At 40.7% G+C, this 15375-nt stretch overlaps 1 protein-coding gene across 1 annotated transcript; it reads left to right on the top strand.

Annotated features, from left to right (window-relative positions):
- Window positions 1–231: 231 nt before the first annotated feature.
- LOC125254661 (trypsin-2-like) lies at window positions 232–2097 on the top strand. Its single transcript, XM_048169382.1, has 5 exons — window positions 232–361; window positions 476–626; window positions 1159–1409; window positions 1528–1664; window positions 1761–2097. The coding sequence occupies exons 1-5, from the start codon at window positions 322–324 to the stop codon at window positions 1908–1910; spliced, it is 729 nt and encodes a 242-aa protein (XP_048025339.1). The 5' UTR covers window positions 232–321; the 3' UTR covers window positions 1911–2097.
- Window positions 2098–15375: the final 13278 nt, after the last annotated feature.

The raw sequence follows: 15375 nt of genomic DNA, 5'->3' as shown, positions 1-15375 counted from the left end.
CTGTACATAATAAAAAGTCTTCAAAATCTAAAGTTTTGTGTCACTCAAAAAGTAAAACAGCATTTTGGTCATCTGTTTTTATGTCAGCTTTATACTGTCATAAGTCAATGCTTCCTTCCAACACATTTATTTTTTTATGCTTATGAAAAAACTGTTGTCTCACATACTCACTGTTATTTCCGAATCATTTGTTGTGATCTTATTGGTTGTTCTGTAGGTTCTGTAGGTGTGTTAAAACAATCGCTTAAAAGCATGAATGCTGGTCTTGAACTTTGCAGAAGTGCTCTAAAGCTGTGAGCAGTCCTTCTCTCCTCCACTGCAATGAAGACTGTTGTGTTCACTTTGCTGGCTGTGGCTGTGGGTATGTAGATCTATCTTATTAATCATTATTAATGACAATTGTTAGTTTATGTCTACACTGACATGTATTATAGGTAGTCTTTAACATTAATAAAAGAATTCATTTTTAATGAAGTTTGCAGCACAGGTGATGAAATCATTGGAGGTTACGAATGTCCGCCCCACTCTCAGCCCTGGCAAGTGCGCCTTACTGATGGGCGTAAATCGTGTGGAGGATCTTTGATTAATGAAACATGGGTTGTGTCTGCTGCTCACTGCAAATTCTTGTGAGTAAATATCCTTCCTTGTTATTGTTTCCCATTTCTGAATGTGTTCACTAAAAAATGCCAGAATTTCTAAATAAAAGGCTGTAAAAAAAAAATAATAATAAAATAAAAAAAAATCACACATTCAGTACTTCAGTAAAGATGAGAGTTCATTAGCTCTAGTTTTGAGAAAATAAATAAATAAATATTTTAGGGTGACTTAGTTACATTGTTCTTACTCAAATAAGTACTGAGTAATATTAATTAACGACATGTACTTTATTGAGTTACGGTTAGAATTTAGTTTAGGGTTAGTTGGTTAGTACAGTATTTAAATATGACTCTTTTCTGACTTCAAGAAATAATACTTTTTTTTTTATGTATCATTCACCAAATTAATGCGGGACTTTTATTATCTGTAATTGTCTTGGCATAACCAGTCTCTTAGCCAACCTATTTGAGACTATCTACATAACTAATATGTAGTAGGTAGTCAATATTCTGATAAACACTGCATTAGGGCTGAGTAAAATATGTGTTCCTTGTCAAATAGACGTTCGCGTCTCATCATCCGTCTGGGAAAGCACAAAAAGTCTGTTAATGAAGCCACAGAGCAGAAGATCGAGGTGGAGAAGATGATTCCTCACCTGAAATATAATGATCAGCCTCATAACAATGATATCATGCTGATCAAGCTGAGAAAGCCTGCCATCTTCAACAAGTATGTAAAGCCAATCCCTCTGACAATCAACTGCACTTCTGCAGGAGAGCAGTGCTTGGTTTCTGGATGGGGCAAAACTAGAGGTGAGATGGCCGAGTAATGAAAACCTTCTTAAACTTTAATATTGTCAGGCATAAAAACATGCATTCAGTAATACGTAAAAGATCACAAGTTGTAGCGCTGTTCATATTCTTTTTCCAGTTGGCTCTGCTTCTGTCCTGCAGTGTTTGAAGTTGCCTGTACTCTCAAAGATGCTGTGTAAGGATGCATATGGTACATCAATAACTGAAAACATGTTCTGCGCTGGATTCATGAAGGGAGGCAAAGACTCGTGTCAGGTATGTCATTGACTTAGTCTTCCTCTTTATAAGCGTTTTATATTTTTATACAAACACACAATTTTGTCCTTTTTCATTTTACAATTTTCTTCTCAGGGGGATTCTGGTGGCCCTGTAGTGTGCAACGGTAAACTAAAAGGAGTTGTTTCCTTTGGCAAAGGCTGTGCTCGGCCAGGCTTTCCTGGGGTTTATGCTGAGGTGTGTCGCTACACTGACTGGATCAAAGACATCATAGCTAATAACTAACTCTATGATCAACCTGGGGTGCGTTTCCCAAAGCGAACTATGGTCGCAAGTTCTGTCGTTACCAATAGAGTTCAATGGGACTTATGACCATGGTTCACCAACGATGCTTTCGGGAAACTCACCCCTGGTCAGTCCTTTACAAGTTCATTTTCCTAATTATCTGCAAATAAATTCAGTTTGAAGCATGTATGTGTTTCTATCTTGTATTTTTATATGGGCATTATTTTTAAGCATTTTTTATTAAGTTGGCTTGAAAAAGCCAATTTACTGAAATGCTATTTAAACTTAATATTCTTCTTCTTCTTCTTACCCTAAATTTCCAACTCTAACTCCTCCTATAGCTTTAACTCTACAAACTCCAAACTCGGGTCAGACCTTCAAACTGTTCTGACTTGGTGTGCTATATCTTTTCTAACTGATCCGACTTACGGTTTTCCTAAAAATGACTATTAAAACTTTGACTTTCATTGACGAAATGTTCAGATGAGCCAAGACTGAAAATTCAAACTCAAAATTCAAACTACGGAAGCCCATTATACTCAACTATACTCAGCTTTAATCAGGATAAAACTGTATATTGAAAGCTAACAAACAGCAGTGACAGCTTATCTAAACACTTTGTCACAAATACAAAATGAAATACCATTCATAAACGTCCTTTAAAAGCCGCGATTGCGATTGACCCTCTTCATCTGGGTCTAATTCGGGCTCAATTTGATACAGCAATATAAACGCTATTTACATTTTGACTGAAGCAACGGATGGTAAGGGGCATGTCGTTTCTGGACGCTTCAGCGAATCACGATACACTGGGCCAGCTACCAACCTGCTAACCAATCTGAGCATATTGCGTATTTCAGAGGGAGTGGCTTCATAGAAGCAGGAAGTCAAATGAGCCATTCATATGACAGTGGAAACAGAGGTGTAGAATAAACGTAAAATAAAACGGCCATCGATAACGGCATGAAAAGCTGAAATAGCTGCCACATAGACTTTAAGAGTGGAAGGCAAACTGCCGCCGTCCATCCGCTGTTGTAAAAAATCCAGAATGTCTGACACGGGACAGTTTTCCGGTTCGCGACCATTCAATTCGCACAATTTCACAAATACTGCCCATTTAGAAGCGTACAGGTCTACCGGTTCCCCTGCACTACCCACACATGAAGTTTCCACCACTCGGGGTTGGGGTGCCAAATCGATCCGCCCGCCTGCGTCAGGAGGTCTCGTCTCAGTGGAATCATCCACGGGGGAGCCGTTAACAGTTCTAGCAGATCGGGAAACCACTACCTGTTCGGCCAGTACGGGGCAATTAGAAGCACCGAGGTTCTTTGGAGCACCGACGTTCTCTCAGAAGTTCTTTGGAACGACAAAATAGCGGCTGCAGAACCCGCTATCTCTCTTGCTCGGCGGGACAACTTCTATTGCGCGCTTTGCGAGGAGATTGCGAACTTCTTGCCTCAGCACTGACTCATTGTGAGCCGGCACTGTCGACATAACCACGCCATTGAAACAGGGCGGTCTGTGTCGAAACTGTAACGTGTAGCCGTTCTCTATTACGTTCTGCAACCAATCCGAATTTCCCCGGAACGGCCCGCCATGCATTTGCAAAATGGTACAGAGGACGGGGCGCCCCACCGTCGGACGCTTTGTGGCGGGTTCGTAGCTCAGCGCTCTCCTCCTCTTTACCCTCCCGCCAGGAACGAGACTTTTGCTCCGACGAATTAGGAGCAGCCCCGGGACTGCCGCCTTTTTTAAAGCCGTGACGCGACTTCAGCGGTCTCTGCCAGGGAGTTTTGGTGCGGGCAGAAGGCTCTGGATCTGGCGCCGATTGGGCGGGAGCAGAGGGAGCTCACTTCGGCGGCCTGTTAGAAGTAGATGATCTACTGCGTACTGGGGGCGGTGCAGGAGCCCGGCTTGGGAGGAAGTGACTCGTTGCCCTGGAACGCCTTTGTGCTTCAGAGAAGCGCTCTGCGATCGCTTCCACGGCATGTCCAAAGAGGCCTTCCTGTCTGCATCTCTTAGCTTGGTGAGTGTCAGCCACAGAAGACGGTGGAGCACTACCATGAAGCCCATGCTTTGTCCGATCACTTGGGCTGTTTTCTTCGTTGCCTTCAGAGCAAAATCAGTCGCAGCACGCAGATCTTTAAATGCCTCAGGGTCTGCTTCACCCTCATCCAGGGTTTTCAGGAGCTGAGCTTGAAAAACCTGAAGCGTACACTTTATCTGTGATATGAGCAGTCAGGCGGCAGGGCCTCAACGGCAGCATAGCAGGGAGGCTGACGACGGGCAGAGGTGTGCTGCAATAGATTCCTCGTCTGGCGGAATGCACGTATATCCACGGGCTTCAGCGCCATCAACTTTTGTGAAGATCTCCGAGCCGCTGGTGTGGGCGCGAGCCGAATGGGGCGCGGCCCAGGTCCTAGCGGCCTCGTCGTGTAAGTCGGGAAAGAAAGGGGCTCGCTTCCTCGGAGCGGCGGCTTGGCAGCCCGAGTGAAGGAACCATGAATCCAGCTTGCTCACAGTCCCTCCAGCTTGCTCACAGTCCCTCTCGGACGCCGTTAGGGACATGGCCTCGTCGAGATCTTCATCCCCCGCCGCGCCAAACAAGACCATCTCCGACGTGCCAGGGGCGGGTCGAAGACTCTCTTCAGTGAAGTATACTGGAGGGCGGGGTGGTGAACCACACCTAATCCCCGCGCAATCGCCCATATGAGGCTGTCCCACCAGCGGCTCTTCAGCAGCAGTGGGATGTTGTCGAGAACATTCACCAAGTGTGACGCTCCTCCAAGCCCTCAGCACCTGCACTGGGAGATCCCCACGGGCAGCGGGCAGCGAGTGCTGCTTCTGCATGGGCGAGTCCCAGGCACAGAATACAGTACTCGTGGGTGTCCGGAGCCTCAATGGTCCTGAACACAGCGTGCAAATGTTGGACATGCTGGAACACCAAGAGTAATCCGTCTTCTTGCGTCTTCTCCACAGCTGTCTAAAAGTCGTAGTCCGGTGAAGTTAGTGAAAGAGGAAGATTCTGAGCTTATGCCGCCAGGACGGTGCATCATATAGTGGCGGGTACCGCCCCCTATTCGCCGTCTTGGCTGGCATTGGCCAGTAAGAGTTGCAACTTCACTGGCATTGTACAATAGGATTTCAGGAAGGATTAGGACGGAAGGGAGTCCCCAAAGCATCAGCTTCTGACGCCATGTTGAGAGACCGTTCTCGAAAGGGAACTTTGAATTTCATTGACAAAATGTTCAAATGAGCCAAGACTGAAAACTCAAACTCAAAATTCAAACTACAGAAGCCCATTATACACAATTAAACTTCCATTCTATGTACTATTTCTAATCCATTGAGACTCATTCAAACTCATAAACTATCTATCTATCTATCTAACTTACTATCTAACTATCTATCTAACGTATTATCTATCTATGTAAATCATGGCAGCAACATGTTAGGAACTTGCTAAATAATGTTAGCAAACATATTAAATTATGATAGCAACATGTTAGCAAAGTGTTAAATCAGGATAACAAAATGCTAAATCTTGCTAGCAAAATGCTAGAAACATGCTAAATAATGCTAACAATGTGCTAAATCATGCTAGCAACATGCTAAATCATCTATCTATCTAAATCATTCTAGCAACATGCTAAATCATCTATCTATCTAAATCATGCTGGCAACATGATAAATCATCTATCTATCTATCTATCTATCTATCTAAATCATTCTAGCAATATGCTAAATCATCTATCTATATATCTATCTATCTAAATCATGCTAGCAAAATGCTAAATCATCTATCTATCTATCTATCTATCTAAATAATGCTAGCAAACATGCTAAATTATGATAGCAACATGTTAGCAAAGTGTGCTAAGTCATGCTAGCAACATTTTAAATAATGTTATTTGACATGCAATAGAATAGCTATCGAGCTACCAAGCAATAAACATGCCATTGACACTTACAAATTATGTCCAGTGCCTGGACTCGACAGTAACGCTTTGTAAGTAACATGTAAGTAACTGTGTTAACCCTTTCAAGCGTGAGTTTAAAATATTCTAATTGGCCCCCCAGAGAGAGATTTTTTAATTAAGGCGACAGTTATTTTAGAACGTTTGCCCTTATTGTTTCCATGGCGACGCATATTGCGTGTCACAAGCGCTGAGCGCAGCCACAATAACACTGTATGACAGATGGATCGCTATTATTTTGTTTTCCTTTTTTATTTAAAATATTCGCAAAATTGCTTGCCATGTCATCAACTATATGATATTCCGATTCTCAAATATGTGTGAGTGTGTTTTGTCGTTTTAAAACCTTTATAATTGATCTTTATCGTGATCTATAATGCGAGATGGGCGCCGCCATCTTAGTTTGCGCTGCAGTTCACAGAGTCATGTCAGTCGGATTTACAGCATGTGAATTCATCAGTTTCTCCCAAAATATATGCAAGTGGCTGGTGAACTGGAAGAATAGGCCCATTATGTTTGTCTGATATGAATGTCGGCAAATTATATTTGAATTCACTTTTATTGCTGCTTCCACTGATGTCTGACATCAGTGTGTATTTTATAAACTCTAAATGTATTGTTTTACTGGTGCTCATGCATATTTAAATGTATGAAACCTTAAAAGAAACATTATGTGGCTGAAAACACTGCTAGTTGTGATATATGACAAGAGCTGCACGCGTCCGTCTCACAGCCAAAGCGCGAAAGCACAGTTTGAATCTGGCAGTTATGTGACGTCGCAGAACATTAGAAATCCCATATGTGGGACTGTACGCCCAGGGGCACAGCAATAAAAATCCCATATGTGGGACCGTACCGCTCAAAGTGTTCATTCTAATGCCTGATCTGATATGTAATGATTCATGTACAGTCAGATGTTCTTTGTCTGTGTGTCAGTAATCAAACCTGTGACTAAACGTCACCTTGCATTGTCTCTCTTAGTAGGATGAAAATAATCAGTTATTTAATAGTGATTAAATTATATAAAGAACATGATCAAAGAAAGCTCCCTTTGCAATCGTTGGAGCAGCGGTTCAAACCAGAGGGCTAAAATCAGGGTAGGAAAAATACATTTATTTATAAATTATGACAGTTTTTGTATGTAAAAAGCATACTAACATTATAAGTGCACCCCAGGAAACATTATAAAACAATAAACCAACGCACTTCATGGCCCCTTTAAATCATGCTAGCAACGTGCTAACACACATACACAACTAACACACATACACAACTATCTAACAAACTAACTAACAAACTAACTAAGTATCTAACTAATATCTAACTAACTAATTTCTATCTATCTATCATATATAAACTTTCAAACGGAAGACTTTTAAAACTGCTTCAAACTGTCTTGACCGGCTTTTTCAAGCCAACTTAACTCAGTTGTTCTACTCTTTATAAATCAACACTTTCTAATAAATTAATTGATTTTTAGACAGAAATTTGTTTAGATGACAGCTGAGCAATTCTGTTTAGGGACACACTCCTCCCAGTCTTTGAGGTTTAGATAAAGGGGTTTGAGTGACTAATGATCAACATTTAACCTTATAAAAAATATTTATTTAATGTTATCTGTGTTATATTTCATCTGCAACAATAATGTGCATTTTTATAAAGGTCCATTTGGCCATTAACTTAAATGCATCATTATGCGTTCTCCATATGAAAGACCCATGACTGGCAAAGTGATAATTCTTTTCTCAACATGGTGGTATATTAAATGAAATGTGGAGGATTTTAACTGTGACAAGATGATTGACAGGCCAGTTTATGGTGACAGGAAAGAAGGCCTAACTAGGACGAGTGTTGGGCCATTAAGTGAAAGCAATGAGGAGAAGGACCCTGAAGAGCATGACAAGGGGCAAAATAAAATGTTTGAAAGGGATTGTCCTGAACTAGATATTACCCTCAGTGAGGAGAACTTAAAGTTATCTTGGGAATATCTTTACCCAACCATTACCTCTGCATTAGCTGTCTCTGCACCACCTGCTTACACTGGCAGGCCTCTAAGGAACCCTGCTGCCCTCAAAGATATGCTATGTATGACTACTAGGCAGTCAGAGACGCTGACCAATCAGCATTGTACATTCCAGAATGAGTTTCTGAAATGTTTAAAAGAATGAATATTTCAAAAATGAGTTTTATTTTTATCAGATGTTCTCTTAGAATTAATCTTCAAACAGACAGAACAGAACTGGAAATGTACAGTTTCTCACTTATTTTCCCCCCTTGTCTTCCCTTGTGATTTGTTTTAATAATAAGAATAGATTTTAGCAGTATTTACTCCTGTCAAAAGGTCCATCTAATTCAACATAAGCCTTGATAGTACAAATGTATTTGTACCAGAGGGAACACTAACCGCGATAATGGTAATTTGTTAATTATTATTTTCAATAAAATCATCAGTTCTAAGTACAGCTGCACCACTATTAATTCTAAATCATTTTGTTTGCACATATCAAAAACAGGTTCAATGGCAATAAAATACCAACATCATTAACCAATACTACTTTTGATAAAATATATATATATTGGAATAGTCCACTATTTACTCACTAATGATATCCATAGACATTCATGTGAAATAATCCAACATATACCAGCTGCCGATCCAACGTTTTTCCCTGTTGGACTCTTTTAAGGGAAAGAATTGTTCTATAACTTTGCGCTCTATGGAGATACCATATCAATGGATTATTCCTGTGCTCCCCCACATGGAAAAAACCTATATAAACATATATGTTTCAATATAGGTTTTGATATAGGTTTTACATATATGTGACATATATAAAATTGGCCGTTTTCCTATATTATATGTACATATATGTACATATATGCACACATATATGTACACACATATATATATATATATATATATATATATATATATATATATATATATATATATATATATACACATATATGTACATATATGTACACATAATATAGGAAAACGGCCAATTTTATATATGTCACATATATTAAAAACCTATATCAAACCTATATTGAAACATATATGTTTATATAGGTTTTTTCCATGTGGGACCAATTTCACGTGTTCGTGTAGCGGTGTGTTTTCTGCGTTGTGTCGTAATCAAAGACAGACTGCGAAAAATCTTGCCATCAGGTCCTCACTTTATTCTGTATAACACAAATGGCAATATATGAGGACTTGTGCAGCATACAAACAGCATGCGGCAGCAACGCACAACGCTGAGAAAGAGAGATATTAAAAGTAACTTAAGTAAAGAAAAATAATCAACGAAACATCTGAATGTACATCACAGAGGGGTTTGGATTACAATCATACAAATATATCATGTGAATTCAGCTGTTACATGAAACATGGCCTTAATTGAATCACCGCAAAAACTTTGTGCGACCTACCGCTGTGATGTCTCATTCAGACTGGGAAGCAGCAAAGTGCGTCAACACCCCAAGTCAGCATGGCGGCAGGAAACCCCAAATATGGTCATGGCAAGTGGAATCACAAAATAATTGTCTAAATACATAACGGCTACATTCGCACATACATAAGTTCTTGCACATTTTTTTTCGTTAATTCTTAGTTTTTGCCTTGATAATAGAAAATATGAGCTAGGCATCATGTATGACAGTCAAAAATGAGATATGAGCTACAAAATGACCAGATCCTGCCATTTGCTATATAGAAGACATATCTTGTATGTATAGGGCATATATATGGATATGAAGAAACAATACAGGAGACCTATATTTCCTGTATATGCACATATATGCACCTCAATTTTGCCTATATGTGGCATATATACACATATATGCAGTATATATACGCATATATGCAGCATATATATAGCATATATGCAGTATATATGCGCATATATGCAGCATATATATAGCATATATGCAGTATATATGCGCATATATGCAGCATATATATTATCATATATGTGCATATATGCAGCATATATGTACATATACACTGCATATAGGTTTCATATATGCGCATATATCCACATATAGGTTCTTTCCATGTGGGCCCTGCTACTCGCAGCGATCTCCTGCTGCCCTGTCTTCCTAAATTTCGCTCACGGAGAGTGAATCTGCAAAATCTACGTTCCCTGCATTATGAATCGGGTGAGCAGAAACCTTTAGCAAAGTTAAAGTTCGCTCTGATAAATGTGCGGTCACTCGCATGCAAAACTTTAATCTTAAAGGATTTTTTCGACACTCAGAACTTAGACATTTTATTTCTAACGGAGACCTGTGTAACAGTTTGTATGTACGCGAAGAAGGAGGCGGGAACCGGCGAACGTTGAAACAAACTTAAATATAAAATAAACAAAGAACAAAACGAAAGTAATGCCGGCAGACCCTCGCGGACGTCTGCCGGCCACACAAACATAATAAAACATAACGTAAAGTCCAGGCCTGGTCCTCTCTCGTCGTTCACTGTCGTCGCTCCTCCTTTTATGCTCCCGGAGCTCCTCCGTGAGAGACTCAAGGCCGGTGCGCCTCCCAGGTGTAGCTCGTTAACTCTCGGGCCACCAGCCTCGCGCCGTTCCCTCAAGGCTCTCGCCCGCCCTGTTCGCCACATACCCCCCATCGCCCCTCGCAGGCCGGGGGGACGCCTGTCTCGGCGGCCGCAGCACCTGGAGGTAAGGACAGATGAGATGAGACGAGAGAAAGGAGACGGAAGCAAGGGGAGCGACAGGACGAGAGAAGGGAGAGAGGAAAAAGAGAAAAAAAAAATTCTGGGTCCGGCTCCCAGACACACTGCCGCTCGGTCCTCAGCCTGCCAAGAGGCTCTTCCTCGCGGTGCCATGCGGTGGCACTGGACGCTCAGTGGACAGCCCGATCCTTGACCGCCTCCTGGCGACCGGCGATGGCTCCTCCGGTTGAGGGCAGCCGGCAGCGAGTCCCCCGTCCCCTGCCCCTCCCCTTCATGGCGGATGGCAGCAGGCTCCGGCCCACGGCGGACGGCGGCGACTCCTCCGCTCACTCCTGGACGGCAGCCACCCCACCTCGTCCCAGGAGCACGGCATCCAGGTCTCCGTCCCACCTTTCACAAGGCTCCAGTACCACCGCCTCGGGCAGCCTCTCGCGGCCTTCACACTCCCGTGCTGCCCGAACTCCGCAGCACCGCGATCCCCCTCAGCAGCGAGGGCTCTCCAACTGCATGTCCCTCCTTCCTCCCAGGTTTTGGCACCAATGTAACACAGTTCGTATGTACGGGAAGAAGGAGGCGGGAACCCTCACGGACGTCTGCCGGCCACACAAACATAATAAAATATAACGTAAAGTTCAGGCCTGGTCCTCTCTCGTCGTTCGCTGTCGTCACTCCTCCTTTTATGCTCCTGGAGCTCCTCCTTGAGAGACTCAAGGCCGGTGCGCCTCCTCGTTAACTCTCGCGCCACTGGCTTCGCGCCGTTCCCTCACGGCTCTCGCCCGCCCTGGTCACCACAACCTGGTTAAACACTGGTGACTTAAGTTCATTCTCTGAGTTGCTACCATCTAAGTGTGGCTTTTTGAATTCCCCACGGTCCTCTGGTCACGGAGGTGGTTTGGCAACTATTTTTAAGAGCAGCTTGAACTGTCGGACTCTGCACACCACCTATTATGCTAGTTTTGAGCTGCAGTTGTTTCAGTTGAATTTCTCAATACTCTGTGCTGTGATATATATCGTCCTCCAAAATTCAACAAGGATTTTATACGGGATTTTACAGACTTTTTGGGCAATATATGTTTAAAATATGACAAACTTTTACTAGTGGGGGATTTCAATGTGCATGTCTTCTGTTCATCAAATCCACTGGTTAAAGACTTTTTGGATTTAATTGACTCTTTTAACTTTGTTCAACATGTACAGGGTCCTACCCATGAAAAAGGCCAAACCTTGGACTTAATATTATCTCTGGGCCTGTCTGTTGGAGATATTGAAATTTAAAATGCAGTCTTTTCAGACCATATGTTTATTTGTAGTAGCATTTATACCTCATGTGTCACTCAGTCTATTTGTTCTCCAAGTTGTCAGGTTCATCATGTAACTCCAGCTACCACTGAGAGGTTTAAGACCTTATTTTCTGAATCAAACATTTTTGCTGCCCTTGAAGGCTTTTGTGATGTTAATGCAGCCTTTGATATATTCAATTCTACATGCTCCTCTATCCTAATCTCTGTCGCCCCGTTAAGGGCTAAGAGTGCTAAAACTAAATCTGATCCTTGGTTAAACGAGCATACACGTCATTTGAGACGAGCACATGAGCAGAGCGTAGGTGGAAGAAGGATAAGTTACAGGTGTCATACAGTATTTTACAGGATGCCTTAGTTACCTATCAGAATGCTGTAAAATCTGCTAAAATGAATTATTTTGATGGGCTAATCTCAAGATATCATGGAAATTCAAAAGTATTGTTTAATACAATTAATTCTGTGCTAAATCCTTCTGCCACTGGTTCTGCTCTTCCTGCTGTGGCGTGTGATGACTTGTTAAATTTCTTTGTTCAGAAAGTTACTGATATTAGAATGCAGATTGTGCCTGTTTCTTTTAATTCTCTATCTATTACTTAATCATCAGCAATATTTAATCAATTTTCTCCTCTTTCACTTCAGTCGTTATCAAAGATAATTGGTCAGTTGAAATCTACAAATTGTTGTCATGATACCATTCCGTCAAAACTTATTAAACAGACTTTTGAGATTATTGGCCCAAGCCTATTGACATTAATAAATAAAAGTCTTACAGCAGGAGTAGTTCCTGCAAGTTTTAAACATGCCATTGTAGAACCCCTTTAAAAAAAATCTAATTTAGATCTGAGTGTTTTTTCAAACTATCGTCCCATTTCTAAATTACCTTTTTTGTCTAAGGTCTTAAGAGAAGGCTGTTTTAAAATCAATATAAATCAATTTATAAATCAATTACAGGCTTTCTTAGTTCAAAATCATATCTTTGAAAAGTTTCAATCTGGATTCAAAACAAACCACAGTACAGAAACAGCTCTGCTCAAAGTATTAAATTACATTTTAACTTCAGTTGATTCTGGTGACTCAGTGCTTTTAATTTTATTAGATCTAAGGGCAGCGTTTGATACTATTGACCACAATATTCTTATTACTCTTTTAGAAAAGACTGTGGATATCCGAAACACGGCTCTTGAGTGGTTCACATCTTTTCTTTCTAATAGGACGTTTTGAGTTAACATCAGTCAATTTTATTAAAAATCTGCTCCAATGAATTGTGGTGTTCCCCAGGGCTCAATTCTTGTTCCGGTTTTGTTCTTGCTGTACATGCTGCCCTTGGGTTCTATTTTTAAAAAGCATGGAGTTTCTTTTCATTGTTTTGCTGATGATACTCAGGTGTATCTACCTCTACGGAAACAGGACAATAAGATTGTTTGCATGAAGTTAAACTATGGATGTACGCAAACTTTTTAAGTTTAAATGAAAGTAAGACCGAGATAATTTGGTTCGGAAAACCTGAGTCTCAAGGCCTTTCTGATTTGGGGAACTTGGCTCCGTTCTGTAAATCGGTTGTTAAAAATCTTGGGGTTCAGTTCGACGTCTCTCTGAAATTTGACAAACAGATCAGCTCGGTGGTCAAGTCTTGTTACTTCCATCTGAGATTATTAGCTACGGTTAAACCGTTTCTGTCACCAAGCAATCTTGAAAAGCTTACCCATGCTTTTATTTTTGTAAGATTGGATTACTGTAATTCTTTGTATCCAGGTGTGAGCCAATCACTGTTAACTCATCTGCAGTTGGTGCAAAATGCCGCTGCTAGGTTGCTGAAGGGTGTTCGTAAACACCAACATATAACACCCATTTTAGCTACTTTACATTGGCTTCCAATTCATTACAGGGTCGATTTTAAATTACTTATTTTAGTTTATAAAGTCCTACACAATTTGGCTCCCTCCTATTTAATTGATCTTTTGCATTTATATAAACCTCAAAGGAACCTAAGGTCATCAAACCAGATGATTCTAGATGCACCTAGGACTAGATTAAAAATGAGTGGTGACCGGGCATTTTCAGTGGTGGCTCTGAAGCGCTGGAATAGCTTGCCTTTACATCTTAGACTTTTACCTACATTGGGTTCTTTTAAAAGAAAACTGAAATTGTATTTATTAGAGTTGGCATTTGGCTCAACACATTGAGTGAACAAAGTGGGTTTCTTGCCTATGATGTTTGTTTTATTTGTTTAGGAGAGAAATCTCCTTTTTCTTCTTGTGCTGTTGGTCTCCTTTTTACTTGTTATTATTGTACAGCACATTGGTCAACCTGGTGTTGTTTTAATTGTGCTTTATAAAACAAACAAACAAACAAACAAACAAACAAACAAACAAACAAACAAACAAACAAACATTGTATAGCCTAAACCCAGGATAGAAAGGCTGAGTGAATGTGGCCTGAACTCTGCAGATAAGGGTCATTGTGTCAGAGATGCCATAGAAGGACAGAGTTCCTGCACTGTGATCCACATACACTCCTATTCTAGAGCAGATGGAGGCTGCAGGGATGTCAGTCTCCATATCATTGTGCCTAAATGAGTATCTGGAGGGGGAGCAGAACAAACTCCAGGAATGATCATTATATCCAAACAAACACTTTGTATATGTTCCCTTCCGGCTGATATGCTTGAATGACACTTTCCACTCCACCTCCCAGTAACAACACTCAGACACACTCTCTCCACACATCACCTGATAATAAACATCAAATCTGTGTGCATGATCAGAATACCGCTGGACTGTGTCAGTGTAAGTAGCCACTCTGTTCTTCTCCAACAGATGAATGTGTTTATTCACTGTGTTTGGATCAAGTGTGAACTGATGAGCATCTGATGAAGATAAAATATTTCAGTGAGCAGTCAGAATGTAAAGTTTTTGAAAAAAAAATATATAGAAAAATAAATTATAGAAAAAATAAATTATAGAAAAATTATAGATTATACCGGCCCACATGATCCTAATTAAGGACCAAGCACTGAAGGTGCATAGGCACATATTGTTATTGATAGTGTTCTTTTTCTTCTTTTTCCTCCACTTTTGAGTTTATGTTAGCCCATAGAAACACTTGTGGAAAATTTGTCCAAATCTGCACTTATGTTTATATTAATAACTTTTGAATAAGGCCTAGAAACAATTTTGACTCCTCTCACCTACACTCAACTCTGATTCCTTGGCTCAAGACGATTTGATTGCAGCATATGGCATAATTTTGCTATGAAAATCCTTCAGCCATTTAGAATTTACCTAACAGGAGGGTCAGGAGATATAAAAAAAAATATATATTTTTTTATTATATTCTGAACGATTTGACCAAAAATCATAAAACTGGTCTCTTTTGATTCAGTGCAGCATACTGAATGGGTATCAAATAACCAAATTTGGCATAATTCCGCCATGATGCCAAGCTGATTCTGAGGCTGTCTCTTTGCAATGCTTTGGAATATCAACACCAAA

Source organism: Megalobrama amblycephala, linkage group LG19, assembly GCF_018812025.1.
Source record: "Megalobrama amblycephala isolate DHTTF-2021 linkage group LG19, ASM1881202v1, whole genome shotgun sequence".
Taxonomy (NCBI): domain Eukaryota; kingdom Metazoa; phylum Chordata; class Actinopteri; order Cypriniformes; family Xenocyprididae; genus Megalobrama; species Megalobrama amblycephala.
Note: the sequence above shows the minus strand (reverse complement) of the source record. Positions and strands in the feature narration are given on the sequence as shown.

Excerpts from the sequence above, each read along its gene's own strand:
- LOC125254661 (XM_048169382.1), top strand. The coding sequence starts at position 322 with ATGAAGACTGTTGTGTTCACTTTGCTGGCTGTGGCTGTGG. Across the intron at positions 362-475 it reads TTTGCTGGCTGTGGCTGTGG|TTTGCAGCACAGGTGATGAA; the intron begins GTATGTAGATCT and ends TTTTTAATGAAG. Across the intron at positions 627-1,158 it reads GCTGCTCACTGCAAATTCTT|ACGTTCGCGTCTCATCATCC; the intron begins GTGAGTAAATAT and ends CTTGTCAAATAG.